At 37.1% G+C, this 26,155-nt stretch overlaps 1 protein-coding gene across 1 annotated transcript in view; it reads left to right on the top strand.

Annotated features, from left to right (window-relative positions):
• ADGRG7 (adhesion G protein-coupled receptor G7) overlaps nt 1-24,908 on the top strand; it is a gene marked incomplete at both ends in the record, with an annotated part of 63,440 nt that extends 38,532 nt beyond the window's left edge. The window contains 3 exon segments of the mRNA XM_079705271.1: nt 1,049-1,204; nt 3,457-3,610; nt 24,648-24,908. Coding sequence (XP_079561397.1) covers nt 1,049-1,204; nt 3,457-3,610; nt 24,648-24,908 — 571 coding nt within the window.
• Nucleotides 24,909-26,155: the final 1,247 nt, after the last annotated feature.

The raw sequence follows: 26,155 nt of genomic DNA, 5'->3' as shown, positions 1-26,155 counted from the left end.
GAGAAAAAAACCACCAAAACTACCACCAACAATAACAAAAAGACAAAAACAAAAACAGATGCAATGAGGTTAAAGAACTATTCAAATATTTTTTAAACATTAAACTTTAAAAAATGCCTATTAATAAGAGACAGTTTAAATAATTTATGGTATAATGAAATAATGGAATAATATGCAGCCATAAAAAATCATGAGGAGGGCTTCCCTGGTGGTGCAGTGGTTAAGAGTCCGCCTGCCGATGCAGGGGACGCGGGTTTGTGCCCCGGTCTGGGAAGATCCCACATGCTGTGGAGCGGCTGGGCCCGTGAGACATGGCTTCTGAGCCTGCGCGTCTGGAGCCTGTGCTCCGCAACGGGAGAGACCATAACAGTGAGAGGCCCGCGTACCACAAAAAAAAAAAAAAAAAAAAAAATCATGAGGATAATCTTTATATTCTGATATGGAATGATCTCCAAGATGTGTTTTTAAGTAAGGTATAGAAGTATCATGTTATCCTTTGCTTCAATGTCAGGAAAAAATATACATTTGCTGGTATATGCATAGTCTAAATCTGGAAGTATATAAAAGAAACATTGAATACCACTGGAGATAAAAACTAGGTGACTAGGGATAGTTATAGGAGGGATCTTGTCTCTCTATGATGAGTTGTACCTTTAAAATTTTGAGCCATCTGAGTGTGATACATAGTCAAAAAGAAAATTAAACAGTAACTTAACTAAAGTCAGAAACCTAGTAAGTGACAGACAGTGACATTTGTATTCAGAACTGTCTAACTCAAAAGCCCACTTTCTTTCCACTAGCCCATATTGTCTCACAGAGAAATTTGGCAGAATCAATGCATTTAATTTTTCTACTTGGTTGAATTCTTGAAAATCATCTCTAATATATAGAAGGCAAAGAGATATTGACTTTTAGCAGGTCTTTCAGTCGAGTGAATGTCAATGGTGTGAACAGCATAGAGAAGAGTTTTTATACCTTTCTTTCTGCTGAAATCATTTCTTTCCTCTGCTTTCTTAATCTGCTGAAATCATTTCTTTTCTCTCCACAGCTGCTGGCTGGCAACTCAAGAAAGCAGTGGTTTGATAACAAGTCAATTGTTGTGGTCATTCAGCATACCTGTGACCATTATCCTCATCAGCAATGTTGTTATATTTATTGTCATTGTAGTCAAAGTGCTGTGGAAGAATAATCAGAATCTGAAGAGGTAAGATTCCCAATGAATCAGAAGCTGGAAGGCATGGCTCATCTAGTACTAAATATAGCACAGGAATACATCCACAGCTCCTAGAAGAGTTTTCAGATTTGGGGGAAATGGCAAGGATATGTGGTTTGCAGGACAGATTTTCTCTTAAACTTTGTCTCAGAAGGTGGATCTTCTCATCTTCCGACATCAAGACTACAATGTGAGTCTATTGCATTACCTAAGATACTTTTGCGCTGTATGAGCCCAACTAAAAACCCAACCCAAAGACATCAAGAAAAAAATGTATCCCCCAATCCCAAGTATTCATGAAATCAGATTTGAATAATTAAAAATATGAGAGGGTTGTGAGGAGATGCTGGTAACTGTATTTTAATTTTAGAAACTAGTAACTGTAGGTGATATTTTACATGTGTTGCCTGAATCACATAATAGCTTTAAATTTTAAAAAATTTGTTGCAAACATATAAAAATTAGAATATTGGGCAACATTGGGCCCACATTCCCTGCAGATGGGGCGTGTGCTCTCTGGTTTATCAGTTCCCATGTGGACTGCTTCTTTCCTCTCCGTAACTTTTCTGACCCCAATAAGCATTTTCACTGTCATCGCTAATATACAGAAAGAGCTTTCAGTTGGAGAGACAAAGAACAGAAGCTATTAAACACATACACTCCCCTCATCTCCACATCCCACAGCATGAATTGGTTAGAACACAGTGCTAATGAGGCTGTGAATTCAGGCTTAATTCTACAAGACTCTTCTTAACCCAAGTAGACTTACTATAAATACATCTGTGAACTTTGCTGGTCACCATATAGATCCATTTTGAATGAACAGATGGGGGAAAACAGCCATCATAAGTGGGAATGTAATCTTAAACACGTACTTTACCAATCAAGAGTATCATCTTTCCTATATGGATGATAACCCATATTGAGGGGAAATGTGGAGGAAAGACTATCACTGATAATCATTCACACCTGTTTTCTTAACAATGCAGAAAAACCTTGGTGAAGTCTTGTTAGCCTAATTGTAAGTTAAGTTATATTTCTTTTATACAAAGCAATATCATTTTGGCCACAGACATCAAACAAATTTGTAATGTTTCAAAATTTTGACTGGTAGCTCATGGTTCTTTTTTTTTAATTTTTTTTTATTAGTTTCTGCTTTATAACAAAGTGAATCAGTCATACATATACATCCGTTCCCACATCCCTTCCCTCATGCATCTCCCTCCCTCCCACCCTCCCCATCCCACCCCTCCAGGCGGTCACAAAGCACCGAGCTGATCTCCCCGTGCTCTGCGGCTGCTTCCCACTATCTATCTACCTCACGTTTGGTAGTGTATACATGTCCATAAATTAGCTTAGTTACAGTGAAGAGCAGGTTACAATTTAATTGTTTAACAAATTATCTTCTATGTATCAGTTAGCTTTTGCTCTATAACAAATTACCCTCAAATTCAATGGTTTAGAATGATAAGTATTTATTACTTGTCATAAGTTTGAGTGTTGATCATGTAGTTGTTTTGGTTTTGGCTGGCTTGAATGCTGGTAGATAACTTAGGATGAATCACTTTCAGGTCTGATGGTTGGTGGTTGGCTGGTATTGAGTGGGAACTCCTCATTTGGGAAAGCTCATCTCTGCTGCATGTGGTCTCTCTCTTAAATAGTACTCTCAGGGTTCCAAAGAGCAATAAGAATAAACACGCTCTAATGAGTGGAATGCTTTCAAGCCTTTGTTTGTGGAACAAATGCTAATGTCCCTCTGGTCAAAGTAAGTCATATGGCCAAGCTCAGGTTCCAGGGATATAGACTTAGCATGACAGGGAAGAAGGTCACTCTGCACTTTAATAACTTTTCATTCTGATATCAACTTATGGCATGGGACGGTCCCAGATGCCCAAAAAAGGAATTACTGATCCAGTAGTTATAATCACTAACATCAAATTCAGTTCCAAAGAAAAAGTTAATTCTATGTGAAATTTGCCTGCAGTAGTATTTCAGGAACTGTTTATGCCTGAGCTTTTAAGCAGATATCACTGTCTTCCTCCCTTCCTTCCTTCCTTCCTCTCTTCCTCTCTTTCTCTCTTTTATTCAGAGTGACATAGGTTTTTCCACCTGAGGCATAATATTGTTTAATGAACAGTGTATATGTGCAGCTGAATACATATTTTCAGTAGGAGGGTAACAATGATATTAATAAGTAAAAACCTGAATGAACCATATTTCCTTTCTTGTTTTCTCTTACTTAGCACAAAGTTTTCAATCCTAAAGAAGTTTCTTAGCACATTATCTGTTGCAGTCGTTTTTGGAGTTACCTGGATTCTGGCATACTTAATGCTAACTGATAATGATGGCATCAGGGTCACCTTCAGCTACTTATTCTGCCTTTTCAGCACTACTCAGGTATGATGTGGATTAGTCTGAAAGTAGCAGACTGTGGAGTGGCGGAGATGATATCACCTGGACCAAAGTTTTCTTATCTTAAAACTCCCTGAAGGTCATTGCTTAGTTAATTTTGGGTGACTCTATTTTTAATACACTTTGAGGAAAGGGGAAGAAAAACTTTTTTGTGACTTACCTACTCTATCCTTTCCTGGACTGGAGTTCATGGAACATAATTGCAATGGGGTTGGCCAATGTTGGTCCCTCTTCTCTGAGCAGAAGAGATTTTGTTGAGCAGCTAGTTTAGGAGGCACCTCCTTTGCCTTTCTGCCATGCAGCAGGTTCACAGCACCTCACTGTGGTTATATGATCAATGTTATAGAGATCCCTGGAGCTTGGACCCTGTGGGGTTGGCTTAATTTCTTCTTTCTCTCTTTTTTGAAATTTTATGATTATCTTATTTTTATTTTTATTATTTTTTATTTTTTATTTTTATCTTATTATTTTTTTTGCGGTACACGGGCCTCCCACTGTTGTGGCCTCTCCCGTTGCAGAGCACAGGCTCCGGACGCGCAGGCTCAGCGGCCATGGCTCACGGGCCCAGCCACTCCGCGACATGTGGGATCTTCTCGGACCGGGGCACGAACCTACGTCCCCTGCATCGGCAGGCGGACTCTCAACCACTGCGCCACCAGAGAAGCCCGATTATCTTATTTTTAAAAAAACTTTATTGAGGAATAATTGGGAATAACTGCCAACTATTACTGTATATTTTAAAATGTACAACTTGATGATTTGATACATATATACATATAGAATGATCAAAATAACACATCCATCACTTTACATAGTTAATTATTATTATTATTTTTATTAAAGTATAGTGGAAGTATAGTTGATTTATAATGCTGTGTTAGTTTCTGGTGTACAGCAAGGTGATTCCGTTTTTATATAAATATATATATATATATCTATACTTTTTCACATGCTTTTCGATTACAGGTTATTACAAGATATTGAGCATAGTTCCCTGTGCTATACAGTAGGTCCTTGCTGGTTACCTTTTTTTTTTTTTTTTTTGGCTGCCTTGCGTCTTTGTTGCTGCATGCGGGCTTCCTCTAGTTGTAGAGAGCAGGGGCTACTCTTCGTTGCGGTGCGTGGTCTTCTCATTGTGGTGGCTTCTCTTGTTGCAGAGCATGGGCTCTAGGCACACGGGCTTCAGTAGTTGTGGCTCCTGGGCTTAGTTGCTCCACGGAATGTGTGGTCTTCCTGGACCAGGGATCGAACCTGTGTCCCCTGCATTGGCAGGTGGATTCTTAACCACTGCACCACCAGGGAAGTCCCTGGTTACCTATTTTTTATATGGTAGTGTGTACATGTTAATCCCAAACAATTAATTTATCTCCCCCCATCCTGTTATCCCCTTTGGTAACTATAGGTTTGTTTTCTATGTCTGTGGGTCTATTTATGTGTTGTAAATAAGTTCATTTGTATTATTTTTAAAGACATCGTTAAATTTTTTGTGTGTGTATGGTGAGAATGCTTAACTACTCAGCAACTTTTAAGTACATGATACTATATTATCAACTGTAGTCACCATGTTGTACATTGGATTGTTATTCTTCTTATAGTTGAAAACTTTGTACTCTTTGACCTATACTACCCCATTTACCTCTCCCCCCAGCCCCTGGCAACCACCATTCTATTTTCTGTTTCTATGAAATTGGCTTTAAAAAAATTCTACATGTAACTGATACCACATGTGTTTGTCATTCTTATCTGGCTTATAGCAATTAGCGTAATGCCCTCCAGGCTCATCTATGTTGTCACAAATTGCAGGATTCCCTTCTTTTTTATGGCTGAATAATATTCCATTGCATGTATCTACTATGCATTTTCTTTACACATTCATTCGTCAAAGGACATTTAGGTTGTTTTCATAACTTAGCTATTGTGAATAATGCTGCAGTGAACATGGGTGTGCAGTTTTCCCTTCAAGATAATGATTTCAACATTTAGGATAGTTTTTTCAAATTTTAGGATAGATGTTTCTGTGAAAAATACCATTGGAATTTTGGTAGGATTGCATTGACTTTTTAGATTACTTTGGGTAGTATGGAATTTTTCATAACATTAATTTTTCCAGTCAAAGAACCCAGATACCTTTCCATTGATTTATGTCTTCTTCAGGCTTTTTCATCAGTGTCATAGCTTTCAGTGTATAGATTTTTCCTTGGTTAAACTTATTTCTAAGTATTTCATTGTTTTTTATACTATTGTAAGTGGGATTGATTTCTTAATTTCTTTTTCAGGTAGTTTGTTGTTAGTGTATAGAAATGCAAATGATTTATTTTTCTTTTTTTTTTAATCTTGGTTGGAGTATAATTGCTCTACAATGGTGTGTTAGTTTCTGCTTTATAACAAAGTGCCTCAGCCATACATATATATTCATATATCCCCATATCTCCTCCCTCTCACGTCTCCCTCCCACCCTCCCTATCCCACCCCTCTAGGTGGTCACAAAGCACCGAGCTGATCTCCCTGTGCTATGTAAAATGTATCTGTTTTACATTTGGTAGTGTAAATATGTCCATGCCACTCTCTCACTTCGTCCCAGCTTACCCTTCCCCCTCCCCATGTCCTCAAGTCTATTCTCTACATCTGCGTCTTTATTCCTGTCGTGCCGCTACGTTCTTCAGAACCTCTTTTTTTTTTTTGAGATTCCATAGATATGTGTTAGCACATGGTATTTGTTTTTCTCTTTCTGACTCACTTCACTCTGTATGACAGACTCTAGGTCCATCCACCTCACTACAAATAACTCGATTTCATTTCTTTTTATGGCTGAGTAATATTTCATTATATATATATGCCACATCTTCTTTATCCATTTATCTGTTGATGGACACTTAGGTTGCTTGCATATCCTGACTATTGTAAATAGAGCTGCAATGAACATTGTGGTACATGACTCTTTTTGAATTACGGTTTTCCTAGGGTACATGCCCAGTGGTAGGATTGCTGGGTCATATGGTAGTTCTATTTTTAGTTTTTTAAGGAACCTCCATACTGTTCTCCATAGTGGCTGTATCAATTTATACCCCCACCAACAGTGCAAGAGTGTTCCTTTTTCTCCACACCCTCTCCAGCATTTATTGTTTGTAGATATTTTTATGATGGCCATTCTGACTGGTGTGAGATGATATCTCATTGTAGTTTTGATTTGCATTAATCTAATGATTAGTGATGTTGAGCATCCTTTCATGTGTTTGTTGGCAATCTGTATATCTTCTTTGGAGAAATGTCTACTTAGATCTTCTGCCCATTTGTGGATTGAATTGTTTGTTTTTTTGATATTGAGCTACATGAGCAGCTTGTAAATTTTGGAGATTAATCCTTTGTCAGTTGCTTCATTTGCAAATATTTTCTCCCATTCTGAGGGTTGTCTTTTTGTCTTGTTTTTGGTTTCCTTTGCTGTGCAGAAGCTTTGAAGTTTCATTAGGTCCCATTTGTTTATTTTTGTTTTTATTTCCAATTCTCTAGGAGGTGGGTCAAAAAGGATCTTGCTGTGATTTATGTCATAGAGCGTTCTGCCTATGTTTTCCTCTAAGAGTTTTATAGTGTCTGGCCTTACATTTAGGTCTTTAATCCATTTTGAGTTTATTTTTGTTTATGGTGTTAGGGAGTGTTCTAAGTTCATTCTTTTGCATGTAACTGTCCAGTTTTCCCAGCACCATTTATTGAAGAGTCTGTCTTTTCTCCACTGTATATTCTTGCCTCCTTATTCAAAAATAAGGTGACCATATGTGCGTGGGTTTATCTCTGGGCTTTCTATCCTGTTCCATTGATCTATATTTCTGTTTTTGTGCCAGTACCATACTGTCTTGACTACTGTAGCTTTGTAGTATAGTCTGAAGTCTGGGAGCCTGATTCCTCCAGCTCCATTTTTCTTTCTCATGATTGCTTTGGCTATTCGGGGTCTTTTGTGTTTCCATACAGATTGTGAAATTTTTTGTTCTAATTCTGTGAAAAATGCCATTGGTCATTTGATAGAGATTGCATTGAATCTGTAGATTGCTTTGGGTAGTATAGTCATTTTCACAGTGTTGATTCTTCCAATGCAAGAATCTGGTATATCTCTCCATCTGTTCGTAGCATCTTTAATTTCTTTCTTCAGTGTCTTATAGTTTTCTGCATTCGGGTCCTTTGTCTCTTCAGGTAGGTTTATTCCTATGTATTTTATTCTTTTTTTGCAATGGTAAATGAGAGTGTTTCCTTAATTTCTCTTTCAGATTTTTCATCATTAGTGTATAGGGATGCAAGAGATTTCTGTGAATTAATTTTGTATCCTGCTACTTTACCAAATTCATTGATTAGCTCTAGTAGATTTCTGGTAGCATCTTTAGGATTCTCTATGTATAGTATCATGTCATCTGCAAACAGTGACAGTTTTATTTCTTCTTTTCCAATTTGGATTCCTTTTATTTCTTTTTCTTCTCTGATTGCTGTGGCTAAAGCTTCCAAAATTATGTTGAATAATAGTGGTGAGAGTGGACAACCTTGTGTTGTTCCTGATCTTAGATGAAATGGTTTCAGTTTTTCACCATTGAGAATGGTGTTGGCTGTGGGTTTGTCATATATGGCCTTTAGTATGTGGAGGTAAGTCCCCTCTATGCCTACTGTCTGCAGGGTTTTTTATCATAAATGGGTGTTGAATTTTGCTGAAAGCTTTTTCTGCATGTATTGAGATGATCATATGGTTTTTCTCCTTCAATTTGTTGATATGGTGTATCACATTGATTGATTTGCGTATATTGAAGAATCCTTGCATCCCTGGGATAAACCCCACTTGATCATGGTGTATGATCCTTTTAATGTGCTGCTGGATTCTGTTTGCTAGTATTTTATTGAGGATTTTTGCACCCATGTTCATCAGTGATATTGGCTGGTAGTTTTCTACTTTTGTGACATCTCTGTCTAGTTTTGGTATCAGGGTGATGGAGGCCTCATGGAAGGAGTTTGGGAGTTTTCCTCCCTCTGCTGTATTTTGGAAGAGCTTGGGAAGGATAGGTGTTAGCTCTTCTCTAAATGTTTATAGAATTCACCTGTGAAGTCATCTGGTCCTGGGCTCTTGTTTGTTGGAAGATTTTTAATCACAGTCTCAATTTCAGTGCTTGTGATTGGTCTGTTTATATTTTCTATTTCTTCCTGGTTCAGTCTCAGAAGGTTTTGCTTTTCTAAGAATTTGTCCATTTTTTCCAGGTTGTCCATTTTATTAGCATATAGTTGCTTGTAGTAATCTCTCATGATCCTTTGTATTTCTGCAGTGTCAGTTTGTACTTCTCCTTTTTCATTTCTAATTCTGTTGATTTGAGTCTTCTCCCTTTTTTTCTTGGTGAGTCTGCCTAATGGTTTATCAATTTTGTTTATCTTCTCAAAGAACCAGCTTTTAGTATTATTGATCTTAGCTATTGTTTCCTTCATTTATTTCTGATCTGATCTTTATGATTTCTTTCCTTCTGCTAACTATGGGTTTTTTTGTTCTTCTTTCTCTAATTGCTTTTGGTGTAAGGTTAGGTTTTTTATTTGAGATGTTTCTTGTCTCTTGAGGTAGCATTGTATTGCTATAAACTTGTCTCTGAGAACTGCTTTTGCTGCATCCCATAGGCTTTGTGTCATCATGTTTTCATTGTCATTTTTTCTAGGTATTTTTTGATTTCCTCTTTGATGTCTTCAGTGATCTCTTGGTTATTTAGTAGTGTATTGTTTAGCCGCCATGTGTTTGTAGTTTTTACAGATTTTTTCCTGTAATTGATATCTAGTTTCATAGCGTTATGGTCGGAAACGATACTTGATACAATTTCAATTTTCTTTAATTTACCAAGGCTTGATTTGTGACCCAAGATATGATTTATCCTGGAGAATGTTCTATGAACAGTTGAGCAGAACATGTATTCTGTTGTTTTTGGATGGAATGTCCTATAAGTATCAATTCAGTCCATCTTGTTTAATGTATCATTTAAAGCTTGTGTTTCCTTATTTATTTTCATTTTGGATGATCTCTCCATTGGTGAAAGTGGACAGATTAAAGTCCCATACTATGTTAAAGTCCCCTACTATGATTGTATTACTGTCGATTTCCCCTTTTATGGCTGTTAGCATTTGCCTTATGTATTGAGGTGCTCCTATGTTGGGTGCATAAATATTTACAAGTGTTATATCTTCTTCTTGGATTCATCCCTTGATCCTTATGTAGTGTCCTTCTTTGTTTCTTGTAATAGTCTTTATTTTAAAGTCTATTTTTTTCTGATATGAGTATTGCTACTCCAGCTGTCTTTTGATTTCCATTTGCATGGAATACGTTCTTCCATCCCCTCACTTTCAATTTGTATGTGTCCCTTGGTCTGAAGTGTGTCTCTTTTAGACAGCATATATATCGGTCTTCTGTTTGTATCCATTTAGCCAGTCTGTTTGTTTTGATTGGAGCATTTAATCCATTTACATTTAAGGCAGTTATTGATATGTATGTTGCTATTACCATTTTCTTAATTGTTTTGGGTTTGTTATTATAGGACTTTTCCTTCTCTTATGTTTCCAACCTAGAGAAGTTCCTTTAGCATTTATTGTAAAGCTGGCTTGGTGGTGCTGAATTCTCTTAGCTTTTGCTCGTCTGTAAAGGTTTTAATTTCTCCATCTTATCTGAATGAGATCCTTTCTGGGTAGAGTAATCTTGGTTGTAGGTTTTTCCCTTTCATCACTTTAAATATGTCCTGCCACTCCCTTCTAGCTTGCAGAGTTTCTGCTGAGAAATCAGCTGTTAGCCTTATGGGGATTCCCTTATATGTTATTTGTTGTTTTTCCCTTGCTGCCTTGAATATTTTACTTTGTATTTAATTTTTGATAGTTTGATTAATATGTGTCTTGACGTGTTTCTCCTTGGATTTATCCTGTATGGGACTCTCTATGCTTTCTGGACTTGATTGACTATTTCCTTTCCCATATTAGGGAAGTTTTCAACTATAATCTCTTCAAATATTTTCTCAGTCCCTTTCTTTTCTCTTCTTCTTCTAGGACCCCTGTAATTCGAATGTTTGTGCATTTAATATTGTCCCAGAGGTCTCTGAGACTGTCCTCTATTCTTTTCATTCTTTTGTCTTTATTCTGCTCTGCAGTAGTGATTTCCACTGTTTTATCTGCTCTTCTGCCTCAGTTATTCTGCTATTGATTCCTTCTAGAGAATTTTTAATTTCATTTATTGTGTTGTTCAGCATTGTTTGTTTGCTCTTTAGTTCTTTTAGGTCCTTGTTAAACGTTTCTTATATTTTCTCCATTCTATTTCCAAGATTTTGGATCATCTTTACTATCATTACTCTGATTCTTTTTCAGGTAGACTGCCTATTTCCTCTTCTTTTGTTTGGTCTGGTGGGTTTTTACCTTGCTCGTTTATTTTCTGTGTATTTCTCTGTCTTCTCATTTTGCTTAACTTACTATGGGGTCTTTTTTGCAGCCTGCAGGTTCATAGTTACTGTTGTTTTTGGTGTCTGCCCCCACTGGCGAAGTTTGGTTCAGTGGGTTGTGTAGGCTTCCTGGTGGTGGGGACTAGTGCCTGTGTTCTGATGTATGAGGCTGGATCTTGTCTTTCTGGCAGGCAGAACCACGTCTGGTGTTGTATTTTGGGGTGTCTGTGACCTTATTATGATTTTAGGCAGCCTCTCTGTTAATGGGTGGGGTTGTGTTTCTGTCCTGCTATTTGTTTGTCATAGCGTTTCCAGCACTGTATCTTGCTGGTCATTGAGTGGAGCTGAGTCTTAACGTTGATATGGAGATGTCTGCGAGAGCTTTCACCATTTGATATTACCTGGAGCCGGGAGGTCTCTTGTAGACCAATGTCCTGAACTCGGCTCTCCCACCTCAGAGGTACAGGCCTGACACCTAGCTAGAACACCCAGACTCTACCAGTCACATGGCTCAGAAGAAAAGGGAGAAAAGAAGGAAAGAAATAAAAAATAAATATAATAAAATAAAAGTTTTTAAAATAAAAAATTATTAAAAATAAATCAAAAAGTAGTAAAAAAAAGAAAGATAGAAAGAAGAGAGCACCCAAACCATAAAACAAATCCACGAATGATAAGAAGCACTAAAAACTATACTAAAAACAAAGAAATAAACAAAAAACCTGGACAGATAGAACCCTAGGACAAATTGTAAAAGTAAAACTATACAGAGAAACTCACACAAAGAAGCATACACATACACACTCACAAAAAGAGAAAAAGGAAAAAAATCTATATATAAAAGGAAAAAAGGAAGAGAGCAAAGAAATCAATAAACAAATCTACCAATGATAATAAACTCTAAATACTTAACTAACATAAACTTAAAACCAGAAACAAATTAGATGCAGACAGCAAATCCCAAGTCTACAGTTGCCCCCAAGGTCCACTGCCTCAATTTTGGGGTGAGTCCTTGTCTATTCAGGTATTCCAGAGATGCAGGGTACATCAGGTTGATTGTGGAGATTTAATCTGCAGCTCCTGAGACTTCATGGAGAGATTTCCCTTTCTCTCTTCTTTTTTTTTTTTTCCCTTTCTCTTCTTTGTTTGCACAGCTCCTGGTGTTCAGCTTTGTATTTGGCCCCGCCTGTGCGTGTAGGTCACCTGAGGGTGTCTGTTCTTTGCTGAGACAGGATGGGGTTAAAGTAGCAGCTGATTAGGGGGCTCTGGCTCATTCAGGCTGGGGGTAGGGAGGGGTATGGAATGTGGGGCGAGCTTGCGGCGGCAGAGGCTGGCGTGACATTGCAACAGCCTGAGGCGCACCATGTGTTCTCCCGGGGAAGTTGTCCCTGGATCACGGGACCCTGGCAATTGCGGGCTGCACAGTCTCCTGGGAGGGGAGGTGTGGATAGTGACCTGTGCTTGCACACAGGCTTCTTGGTGGCTGCAGCAGCAGCCTTAGGGTTTCATGCCCGTCTCTGGGGTCTGCGCTGTTAGCCGCGGCTCGCGCCCGTCTCTGGAGCTCATTTAGGCGGTGTTCTGAATCCCCTGTCCTTGCGCCCCCTAAAACAATGGTCTCTTTCCTCTTAGGGAGTTTCAGACTTTTTCCCCGACTCCCTCCTGGCTAGCTGTGGCGCACTAGCCCCCTTCAGGCTGTGTTCATGCAGCCAACCCCAGTCCTATCCCTGGGATCTGACCTCTGAAGCCCGAGCCTCAGTTCCCAGCCCCCACCAGCCCCAGCGGGTGAGCAGACAAGCCTCTCAGGCTGGTGAGTCCTGGTCAGCACCAATCCTCTGTGCGGGAATCCATCCACCTTGCCCTCTGCATCCCTGTTGCTGCGCTCTCCTCCGTGGCTCTGAAGCTTCCCCCACTCCCACCCACTGTCTCCGCCAGTGAAGGGGCTTCCTAGTGTGTGGAAACTTTTCCTCCTTCACAGCTCTCTCCCAGAGGTGCAGGTCCCATCCCTATTATTTTGTCTCATTTTTTTTCTTTTTTCTTTTGCCCTACCCATGTATGTGGAGAGTTTCTTGCCTTTTGGGAAGTCTGAGGTCTTCTGCCATCGTTCAGTAGGTGTTCTGTAGGAGTTGTTCCACATGTAGATGTATTTGTGGGGAGGAAGGTGATCTCCATGTCTTACTCCTCCACCATCTTGAAGGTCTCCTGCAACTGATTTCTGTATGTTTATTTTTTTATCCTGCAACTTTACTAAATTTATTTATTACTTCTGGTTTTCTGGTGGAGTCTTTTGGGTTTTCTGTATTTAAGATAATTTTGTCTGCCAGCAGAGACAGTTTTATTTTTTCCTTTCCAACTTGGATGCCTGTTATTTCTTTTTCCTGGCTATTGTTCTGACTAGGACTTCCAGTACTATGTTGAATGGATGTGGCAAGAGTTGGCATCCTTTTCTTATTCCTGTCTTAGAGGAAAGGCTTTTAATTTTCACCATTGAGTGTGATGTTAGCTGTGGGCTTGTCAGATGTGGCCTTTATTATGTTGATGAACAATCCTTCTATACCTTATTTGTTGAGAGTTTTTCTCATGAAAGGATATTGAATTTTGTTAAATACTTTTTCTGCATCTATTGAAATGATCCCGATTTTTGTCCTTCATTCTGTTCATGTGGTGTGTCACATTTATTGATTTGCATACGTTGAACCATTCTTGCTTCCAGGGTTGAGTCCCATTTGATCATGGTGTATGATCCTTTTAATGTATTTTTGAATTCAGTTTGCTAATATTTTGTTGAGGATTTTGCATCTATGGTCATCAGGAATATGACTTGTAATTTTCTTTTCTTGTAGTGTCCTTATCTGGCTTCAGTATTAGGGTGATGCTAGCCCTGTAAAGAGTTTGCAAGTGTTCCTTCATCTTCACTTTTTTTGGGAGAGTTTGAGAAGGTTTGGTATTCATTCTTTAAATGTTTGGTATAGCTCACCTGTGAAGCCATCTTGTTCTGGGCTTTTATGTGTTGTGAGATTTTAAATTACTGATTCGATCTCCTTGTTCATTATTGCTCCATTTAGATTTTCTATTACATCCTGATTCAGTCTTGGTAAGTTGTGTCTGAATTTTTTTCTTTTAATTCTTTTAAATTTAATGAGACTGATTTTATGGACTAACAAGCATTTGGTCTATCTTGGTGAACAAAACATTTAACTTGGAAAAGAATGGTATTCTGTAGTTGTCGGGTATAGTGTTCTAAAAATGTCAATAGGATCAAAGTGATTGTTAATACTGTACAAATTTTCTTACCAACATTTTTGGTTCTCTCAACTGCTGAAAAAGGAATGCTAAAATCTCCAACTGTAATTGTGAATTTGTTTATTCTCTCCTTAATTCTGTCAATTTTACATCACATGTGTTGAGGTTCTGCTATTAGATGCATAGACATTTATGATTATTATGTCTTTGAATGAATTGATCCTTTATCATTTGGAAATGTCCCTCCTTAACTCTGATTAATGCTCTTTGTCATGAAGTCTACTTTATCTGATATCTGGCCTTCTTATGCCTATTGGTTACATGATACATATTTTTTCATCCATTCACTTTCAACCTATCTGTGCCTTTATATTTAAAGTATGTATCTTACAGACAGCAAGTAGATGGGTCTTTTATCAGTTCTGGCAATCTCTGTCTTTTGAGTGTTTAGTCTGTTTGAGCTAATGTAATTATTAATATGTGTGAATTTATGTCTGTCATTTTACTATTTGCTTTCTGTTGCCACTCCATTTTTTATTCCTTTGTTCCTCTTTTGCTGCCTACTTTTGGGTAAATTTAGTAGTACTAGGATTCCATTTTAATTTATATGTTGGTTATTAAGCAATATCCCAGCATATTTTTTGTTGATTTAGGGATACATTCTTAACTTTCCATACTCAACAGAGTTAATATTTTCCACTTCCACTAAAATCTAAGACTCTTGTAACAGTATAAGCTTACGTGTTATTCCTCCTTCCTTTATGTTATAGTTGTCTGATATACTACATGTGCATACATTATAAACCCCACAATGCAGTATTATTGTTTTTGCTTGTTCTTAATCCCTTCTTGAAGATCTGAATTTCCATGTGATTTTGTTTCCCTTCAGGCTGAAAACTTTCCTTTAGAATTTCTTAGTATATATCTTCTGGTGAAAAATTCTTTCAGTTTTCTGTTACCTAAAAATGTCTTTATTTAGCTTTCATTGTTGAGAGACATTTTCACTGGATATAGAATTATGACTTGACAGAGTTTTTTTTTTTCCTTTTAGTACTATGAAGAAGTAATTTAACAAACTGGCTCCAGTTTCTAATGAGACATCTTCAATGTTTTGCATTATTTTTCCTCCTGTTATATAATGTGTTACTTTCCTCTGGTTATTTTCAGGGTTTTCCTTTTATTTTTGACTTTTATCATTCTGACTATAATGTGCCCAGATATTATTTTATTTTATTTTTTGCATTTATTCTGCTTGGGATTGCTGAGCTTCTTGAATCTATTAATTTATGTCTTTCATCAAATTTGAGAAATTTTCAGCCATTATTTTTCAAATAGTTTTTGTATCCCATTCTCTCTCTTCTCTCTTTCTGGGATTCTAAGTACATGTTAGTTAATTTAATATTGTTCTGCAGGTTCCTGAGCTCTGTTCATTCTTTCTCATTCTTTCTCCTTGCTATTCATCAGACTGGATCATCCTGGTGATCTGTCTCCAAGGACACTGATTTTTTTCTTTAGTCATCTTCAGTTTGCTATTGAGCCTATCCAGTGATTTTTATTTCAGATATTGTACTTTTTTAGTTTACAAATTTTTGTTTTGTTATATTTTATAGTAGTATATTTTGCTTACATTTCCTTATTTTTGGCTCATTGTGAGTACATTTTCTTTTGTACTCTATGAATACATCTGTAAGCATGTTGTAATAGTAATTTAGATTTCTTGATTGCTAAATTTAACATCTGGGTCATTTTGGTCATTTGCCATTGATTGCTTTTTTTCTTTAGTATGGGCCATGTTTTTCTGCTTTTTCATATGTTTGGTAATTTCTATTATTTCCAGAGCATTATAGATCCTACACCGTAGCAACTCTGCATTCTGCTATATTCCTACCAAGAGTGGAGTTGCCATACGATTAACTTAGCTGGACTAAAATTGAAAACTCTATCTCTCCCTAGGGTGGGCAGCTGAAATCTCTGTTTAGTGTTTTTACCTGTGCTTCTTGGAGTCCATCCCAACCATTTATAATTCAGAGGTTAATCAGAGATTTGGGCAGAGTTTATAAACAGACTCTGGAGCTCCACCTCTCTGTCTTCTCCTGGATATTCATATCCATACTGTTACTTACTTTCCAGCTGCTGTGGTTGCCCTAAATGCTGTCTTCTGTTTTTTCAACCTAATAAGGCTCCAGGTTTACTCATCCTGCCTGGGCTGATTATGGTGTGACTTCAGGCTAAAAGATATTAAGCACAAAACAAAATATGGAAACCTACCCAGTGGAACTCCCTTTTTCTTAAGTGTAGATTCCCCTTCCAGTTTCTGACTGCTTTTGCTTGTCCTCCAATGTCTTCATATAAGTTTTTAAAAATATTTTGTCCAGAGTTTATAGTTTTTATCTGCAAGAGGGTTGATTTGATAGGAGCAGAACCATATAAAGTTGTTTTTGTGACATAAGTCATACATAAGACTGAAGATACTTTTATTTCTTGAGGCTTATCTCAAGAATATATTTAATAATAAATCTTTTTAAAAATTTCATTCATACTTTGTTTAAAAAAATCTGAATTGAAGATTTATATTCTTTTTTTCTTTGGAAACCATTCTGTTAACATCTTGGGAGTATCTACTGTGAGAGAAGCTCAACATTTAGGCTAAGGATTATGGTCACCTTCTGATTTTCATCATGGCAAAAATAATCATATAGATGAACCAAAATGGTAGATGAAAATAAAATTTCTGTTTGACCTCACAAGATTTTTGTTTTTATTCTTTTGTATTTGTGTATTATACATGGGTAATGTCAAAAGTTTAAGATAAAACAAGGAGGCATTATTGAAAGACTTAACCTTGAAATCAGGAATTTCTCTCTGTGCTTCTTATTATATCCCTCTTCCCATAGTGAACATTGCCTTTTACTATGATGAAAAATATTACAAGGACTTTTCCCTCTGTATATAGAGTTCCATTTTTTCTGAGTTGGCAGAGTGAATTATACTTCAATATAATGAAAGTACCCTTCTTTTTTAATTTATCTTTTTTTAAAATTCAGGTATAGTTGATTTACAGTATTGTGTAAGTTTCAGGTATATGATATAGTGATTCACAATTTTTAAAGATTATAGTTCTTATAAAATATTCCCTGTGTTGTACAATATATTCTTTTTTTTTTTTTTTTTCGGTACGTGGGCCTCTCACTGTTGTGGCCTCCCCCGTTGTGGAGCACAGGCTCTGGACGCTCAGGCTCAATGGCCATGGCTCACAGGCCCAGCTGCTCCACGGCATGTGGGATCTTCCTGGACTGGGGCACAAACCCGTGTCCCCTGCATCGGCAGGCGGACTCTCAACCACTGCGCCACCAGGGAAGCCCTGTACAATATATTCTTGTAGCTTATTTATTTTATACATAGTAGCTTGTACCTCTTAATCCCCTACCTTTATTTTGCCCCTCCCCTCTTCCTTCTCCTCACTGGTAACCACTAGTTTGTTCTCTGTATCTGTGAGTCTGTTTCTTTTTTGTTACATTCACTAGTTTGTTTTATGTTTTAGATTCCACACATAAGTGATATCATACAGTGTTTGTCTTTCTCAGTCTGACTTATTTCACTAAGCATAATACCCTCCAAGTCTATCCATGTTGTTGCAAGTGGCAAAATTTCATTCTTCTCATGGCTGAGTAGTATTCCATTGTACATACATACCACATCTTCATTTTTTTTTCTTTTAAAGTTATGGGAGATATCCTTCGATTTTTCATCCATTCATCTGTTGATGGACACTTAGGTTGCTTCCATATCTTGGCTATTGTAAATAATACTGTTATGAACACTGGGGTGCATGTATCTTTTTGGATTAATGTTTTTCTTTTCTTTGGTTGTATGCCCACAAGTGGAATTGCTAGATAATATGGTAGTTCTATATTTAATTTTTTTGAGGAAGCTCCATACTGTGTTCCACAGTGTCTGCGCCAATTTACATTCCTAACAACAGTGGAAAGTACCCTTCTTCTAAACTACGCACCCTGCACCAGGATCATTTGTGTGAACAAATGTGATCACTGGACCACCTACATGAGTCAAGAAAAGACACTCCTTAGTGAGAGCTTGCTTCTTAAGCTCCAGACCTCTAACCCTGAAAGCAAAGGGATAATTCCTAAAATTCTACATAGATTGTTATTAGTATAAAAAAATTTTCCAATTTAATATTTACTGAGATTATCTTCTGACAATATTTTTATATGTCACATATGAACTTTTTCAAGGGGATATAGTTTTCAAGTTATCTTTTGTAAAATCTTATTTACCTTTAACTTGTTCATCAAAGCCAGAGAAAGGCATGTAAAATTCCCTTTTACACTTTTCTACCAGTTTTTCTTCTGTTTAACTATTTGTCTTTATACAAATTAATGCTGTATTATCATGTTTCTAAAAATTCATGGATGTTGTATATTTCTGGTGCATGATAACTTTCATCAGTATAACAAGTCACTCTCAGTCCTATTTTATCTTGAAATCTAATTTTCCATATATTAATGTAGCAACTTCTAATTTGTTTTTATGCAATCTTATCTAACCTGTGTTAGTTCTTTTGTCATTAACCTTTCTGCGTCACTTTGTTTTTGACTTAACTTTTTTTAGATCCCATATATTTAGATTGTATTTTTTTAATAGATTTTATTTATATATTTATTTATTTTTCTCTGCGTTGGGTCTTTGTTGCTGCGCACGGGCTTTCTTTAGTTGTGGCGAGCGGGGGCTACTTTTCATTGCGGTGTGTGGGCTTCTCATTGTGGTGGCTTCTCTTGTTGCAGAGCACAGGCTCTAGGTGCACAGGCTTCAGTAGCTATGGTACATGGGCTAAGTAGTTGTGGCTCCTGGGCTCTAGAGCTCAGGCTCAGTAGTTGTGGTGCACGGGCTTAGTTGCTTCACAGCATGTGGGATCTTCCTGGACCAGGGCTCGAACCTGTGTCCCCTGCATTGGCAGGTGGATTCTTAACCACTTAGCCACCAGGGGAGTCCCCAGACTGTGTTTTTAAAATCACTTTCTCATTGTTTTTCTATTTTATTTAAAAAGTTAAACTTTTATCTATATAGCTAAATACTGGTTATCAAAACTGGAATGTTTGATCTTATTCTGTCATCTTATTTTCTTTTTTTACATGTATCCATGATTTCTTCCTTTTTTTATATGTTGTGCCATATGAATTATATTTTATTTTATTTAACCTTCTCCAATTAGAACATTTTCATCCCATTAATTATTATTTTTGTTTATTAAACATTAATACAATTTATAAGATACAATTTTCAACTTCCAAAGTAAAACAATATGTATTGATTCCTCCCCCCTTTTTTAAAAAAATTGGAGTATAGTTGATTTACAACATTGTGTTAGTTTCAGGTGTACAGCAAAGTGAATCAGTTATACATATACATATATTCATTCTTTTTTAGATTCTTTACATATAGGTTATTACAGAATATTGAGTAGAGTTCCCTGTGCTATACAGTAGGTCCTTATTAGTTATCTATTTTATATATAGGATTCCTCCCTTTTAAAGATAGTAAAATGAACACAGTTTAGCTGCTTCTTGTCTCCTGGTTTTATTGGTAAAATTTGAAATTTATCATACAATTATTTATTGTTGTTAAATTATACTGTCTACATTATTTTCTTTCAAGAAATATTTATAATAGTTGGATTTTGTTTGATAATTGTACTAACTGCATTTTCTTATACTTAAATAGTTTCAATGCCTTTTGCCAGTCTTCTTTTTTAGATTGTCATGTTATTTTGACTTCTTAATTTTAATGAATTTCTCATTAATGATAGCATATTTTGGAGTAATTGTTTAAAAGATAGTTAGTAAATATTAATGAGGACTTCCCTAGCTGATAATTTTTCTTTAGGTACCATGGCACATGAACCCCAGATTAGCTTGGCATTTAATTCTTGGCAATAACCTTTCTTTCATTGAAATTCTATAAACTTAATGAGATTTTATGTTGTGGAAAAAAGGCTGAGAAAGGTCAGAATTTTTTTTTTTTGGTTCTTCCCACTCTTTTTTTTTTTTTGGTGGTACACGGGCCTCTTACTGTTGTGGCCTCTCCCGTTGCGGAGCACAGGCTCCGGACGCGCAGGCTCAGCGGCCATGGCTCACGGGCCCAGCTGCTCCGTGGCATGTGGGATCTTCCCGGACCGGGGCACGAACCCGTGTCCCCTGCATCGGCAGGCGGACTCTCAACCACTGCGCCACCCGGGAAGCCCTTCCCACTCTTATATCACCCATAAGAATATTTTTTGAAATAATTTTGAACTCATAAGAAGTTATAAACATAATACAGAGAGTTCCTGTGTAGGCTTCACCCAGCTCTTCCAGTGATAAGACCTTATATAACTATAATAGATCTATTAAAAAAATTATAACAGCAAAAAAAGTAAATAAATAAAAATAAAAGAAAGATATTTTCCTACAAAAAAATAAATAAATAAAACCCAGGAAAGTGACATTGGTACAATCCACATAGATTATTCACTTACAGGCTTTAATCCCTTAAAATGAAGGTATTTATTTATTTACTTATTGGGCTTACTATGTGGAATGTGAGATCTTGTTCCCCAACCCGGGATCAAACCCTCACCCCCTGCACTGGAACCACAGTCTTAACCACTGGACTGCCAGGGAAGTCCCTAAAATGAAGGTTTTTAATTCTAGATTTATTAATTCAACTATGAATTAAATAAATAAATTTGTTATCAAATACAATAGAATTATTGTAGTTTTGTAAGTTCATTTGTCCCTTTTTTCCTTGTACTCAAAAATTAACATTTTATGGGTACAAATCTCATCTCTTCAACTAGATTATCAGTTCTCTAGTGTAAGAAACATACTTGTGTGTATCTTTCACAGTAGATAACATCTAGTTTGATACTGGGATGGGCTATACTTCTCTAATATTTTGTGAAAAAACTATAGCATTTGATGATTGTCTCAGTGTTGGTTGTTTCTGGCTCTGGTCAAGTATCATTGAGGAGGGAAGTCTGATACAAAATGGAAATCATTGGGGAGGGCATTAAGTCATTTTGGCTTGACCACAATGATGGAGAGCCTGTAGAGTGCAGTGTGGGGAGCTGCTTGACTATCTGAATTGCTACCACCAGGTTTAATGGGTGTAGGATCTCACCCTCTATCCCAGGCAGCCCTCTCCAATGCTCTTTGAGAATAACTCCATTAAACAATAGAAGTGTGCCTGCCACCAAATTTGAATGGATATAAGGCAGACCTTTACTGTTTGCCACACCCAATGGAAACTCCCCTAAAGGGCAATAGTAGTGTAAGCTTAGTCTGGGATTGCCAGCTGAGTCATGGATTTGTCACCTAGAATGACCAGTAATTTAGAAAAGTATCTAAAAGAAGGTCTAGGCAAGGATCTTCTCTCCTCCATGCACGGGAGAGGCATATTACAAAATAGAGGCTTGTTACAAAATGTTAATACTTTATGGCAGAATTGAAGGTGGCCATGTGGCAGGAGTACTGGACTAAAAGGCAGGAGATTTAAGCTGTCTTCCAGCTCTACAATTAATTATTCATATGATTTTAGGAAAGTCACACATCCTTTCTGAGTGAGGCATGTAAAATAGAAAATGAAGGGGGGCTGTTAACATTAACACAGTGCTTTACAAAGTGAGCTTGAATATTGCCTACATCAGAATTTACATAATGTGTTAAAATGCTGATTCCTGGGCCTCACCCCTTACCAACTCAGTCAGAACCTGTGGGCTAAGAGCTAGGAATCTTCAGGTGATTGTTATGTATACTAAAGAATAGGAACAACTAGCTTAGTTCACCTGGAAGGCTCCTTCTAGATTTAGAATAATCTATAATTCTAATAAACATTTACTAAGTGCTACAGATACTACTTAAAAGGTATAGTTTGATCTTTGTGCTAGTGAGAATTCGTTTGACCCATAGGTTTTGTCTTTTCAGATAACATCTTTGGGATTTTAGGGAGCACGGAAATATTGGGAGTCCATTCAGACAGAGTCCCTCGGGATGGTAGCTTTATGGATTCTCCATGGTCTAGGTTTTTTCCTAATTATTGTACAACCAGAAATTCTATCCAGTCTTATCTTTACCTTAGAGTTTAAAGTTTGGAAAATCCAGGTGAAATAGAGTACTCCACAAAGAGAATGCTTCTCTAGGGACCAGATTTTTCATGTCTCCAAAACAAATTTCTCTCCCTTGAACAATCAGGGTGGCCAGTAGCCACTTTTGTTCTCCTGAAACCCATGTCCCATTGAAAACTTCCTTATGTCATCAAGGCCTTCTTCAGGGGAGTAGATACCCTAATCAAGTTAATCTTCCTGCTTTTGGCCAAAGAACTAGTCTATCCCTTGCCAATATATATTGATTTTATTAGTCAAACTCTCAGAGTTATCGAACCATAGCACCAGAAGTCTGTAACGGTATTCATAGGATATGATTCTAGAAATAAACCTTTTAAGGCTTGGAGCCTAATAGATGCCAATCTGGGAGACATCCATGGATTTTTTTTTAAATAACTTTTTCATTTTTAAATAGTCTTACACAAGAAGTTGCAAAGATAGTACAGAGTTCCCATGTACTCTTTGATCAGCTTTTCCCAATAAGATTTGTAAAACATTGTCAAAATCAAGAAATGAAGATTGGCACAATATTCTCAACTCAACAGCAGGTATTATTTAATCTGGTTTTCCACAAAGGATGTTAATGAGGAATTATCAGGGTTTTTTAGATGCTGTAATACACTTTATATGATCTTTCTATTACAGTTACAAGCAAGAGACAGAGTAGTGTATTGGATAGAGGAGTTTTGGAGCCAAACATACAGTTTAATTCCAGACTCTACTGATTACTGGTTGGATAATTTTAGGCAACTTACTTAATTTATCTGAGCTATAGTTTCCTTATCTGTAACATGGGGTAATGAAGCTTATTTTATAGGATTGAAGTTAGGACTAAATGTGAAAGATTAAATGACGAAGATTGAAGGAAAAGCAAGTGTCTGGTATTAATAGGACTGCAATAAGTGGTTCTATACATTTAAAAAATGTATAGAAAATAGTGTTCAGTCTTTTGTGGGTTAATTACTTGTGCACATCTGGTCTTCATATGTAACATACAGAAAAGCAATGAGTAGAAGTCCTTAAAATTTTTTTTTGTCCTTAAATATACCAAACTTCTAGTTATTTTACCAAAACTCCAAGAAATGTAGAATCATAGAATGTTAGAACTGTAAGAAGAATTAGGTAACCCATAGTCAATCTGCCCCATTAGGAAATCGAAGATCATAGACATCAGAAAAAGAGCAAAGTTACTGTGGTATACTAAAAAATTAGTATTTGGTCTTTGCCCTCAGTTCCTGGCACACTGTTCCTTTAATCCTTGGACTCCCCGGAGTGATGAGTGTTTTTTGCATGCTAATAAGATGACCAGTTGCTGAGGCCCCCAGACTGCTTCAGTATGGAGGCTGGTCGGTCACCAGAAAGACCAAGGCTTGATTAGAAGCTTGGAACTTCTAGCCCACTCCACAATCTCCAGGAATGGGAGAGGGGTTGGATATTGAGGCATTTACCAACAGCTAATGATTTAATCAATCACAACTATGTAATGAAACCTTTATAAAAACCCCTAAAAGAAGGGGTTTGGAGAGCTTGCATGTTGGTGAACAGATGAAAGTGCTGGGAGGGTAACACACTCAGAGAGGGCATGGAAGCTCCATGCTCCTGCACTGTAATCTCTTCTGTTTGGCTGTTTCTGAGTTGTATCCTTTATAATAAACAAGTAATAGTAAGTAAAACTCTTTCCTGAGTGAGTTCTGTGAGTCTCTCCAGCAAATTATCAAACCTGAAGTGGGGAGGCAATCGGCACGTTGGACAGAAGTGTGGATAGCCCGGGGACCTAATACTCCTAATACTTGTTACTGGCACCACTAGTGAGGGCAGTCTTGTGGGACTGAGCCCTTCACCTGTAGGGTCTGACACGAACTCTGAGTAGTTAGTGTCAGAATTGAATTAAATTGTAGGACACCCAGTTGGTGTCAGAATTGGTTGATGTCAAGAGGAAAAAAAGCCTCCCAGTTGCACAGCCAACATGTGGCAAATGGGGACCTGAATTCAGGTCTTTTAACTCTACTACTTACGTATAGCACTTCAGATATGAGAAGAATATTGCCCTAACCCTCTTAGACAAAAAAAGTACACGGCAGCTGTTGACTGGTAAACTCAGGTTCCTGTACATGAAGAAGGGTGGGTGGCAGGGTGAAATACAATTTCTTCCCTTATTCTGTATCTCAAGACTTATCTAATATTAAACTTTTATTCTGTCTGCCAGGGATTGCAAATTTTTATCCTCCACACTGTCAGAACAAAAATCTTCCAGAGTAAAGCTTCCGAAGTGTTGAAGTCATTGTCGTTAACTGCTGGGAGGGTGAAAGTGCTGCCATCAGTGACCCCACTGAGGCTGCGTGTAAGGATGTATAACATGCTCAGGTCATTACCAGACCTAAATGAATGCTTTTGGCTGCTGGAGCCACCTATACTTACCAAGGAAATGGCATCGTCTGAAAGTGACCAAGAAAACCGAAGCATCTAGACAGTAAAACTGTTACCTTTTGTGGTCCTCTTTTTATTCAACTCATGTGTTTCACTTTTTCTATTTCCTTCCTTTATTACCCAGTCTTCTCAAAGTCTCCCTCAGTATATTTTGCTTAAGGTTAAGAATCAGGTAAAACCTGTTGTTTATTATCATCAGGGATAGTGGATTTGGTAGTTTTTCTGTTATTCAATAGATTCTTACTCCAATGAAGTGAAGAATGCCACTCAGCTTTCAAGATAATTCAGGATTATCATTGCTCCGTACATCATAAAGTCTATGTGACAAAGTTTGATAAAAATATAGAACCTAAAAAATTCTTTTACTGTTTACTAAAAAAGACATGAGGAGAAAAATTTACCCTCCAGAACAAAATGACTCTTGGTGAACACTGAAAGGAGTAGCTTGTATGTATCATACTTTTGATCTGTGAATATTTTAAATTTGTATGTGCTTATACTCTTATTTCCAATTAAGAATTTGGCACCAATTTAACCTCTGGAAAGTGTATTTTTTTTCTGTTAAAAAAGCATATTTTATGACCAGAGGAATTGACCCCATGAGAAACAGGAAGTGAGACATAGAACAATTAGCTCGTTGCTAAAGCCTCTGAATATTTCCTTCCGGTCTTGATATATCTACACTTTTATTGATGAAATGACAGTGAGGCTCAAAAAATGAAAAGTTAGTCACAATCACCCCTTATGGCTTTTTAAAGATCAAGCCGCTCATGGAGTTTCAAACACTTAAATTATTAATGGCTTCCTAAATAAAAAATGACCTCCACTGGTTTGGGGAGCACTCCCACTGGACTTAGGAGATAGAGTCTTCGAATTGCTGTGCTCTGTTTTGTCATAAACTAGGCAGCTGCTGTGAGTGCACTGAACTAAGGGATTAACAAATGTCATGTGAGCTGTGGCATACTCTTCTTACCACGCTCTAAAGAACATGTGTTTTTTTTTTATAGAAATGGTTGTAAATGACTGTTAGATTTCTAGGCGAGCCAAGAGCATATTTCATCTGTAGTATAATTGAGACCTTACAGGATAATGGAAAAAAGTAAAAGGAAAAGAATATAGAGGTAAAGCAATTCTCAGAGGTTAGTGTTTTTAGTGGTGTTATAGTGCCATCCCTAGATAGGGGCTTGACTTTGGGAAAATTACAAGATGTGGTTGACTTACTCTATATCCTGGAATTTATATTCAGATTAAAATAAACCTTAAGGAAAGGCCACTTTAAATGTGAAA

Source organism: Hyperoodon ampullatus, assembly GCF_949752795.1.
Source record: "Hyperoodon ampullatus genome assembly, chromosome: 5".
NCBI classification, from domain to species: Eukaryota; Metazoa; Chordata; class Mammalia; order Artiodactyla; family Ziphiidae; genus Hyperoodon; species Hyperoodon ampullatus.
The sequence above is the reverse complement of the archived record's forward strand: the minus strand, read 5'-3'. Positions and strand labels throughout refer to the sequence as shown.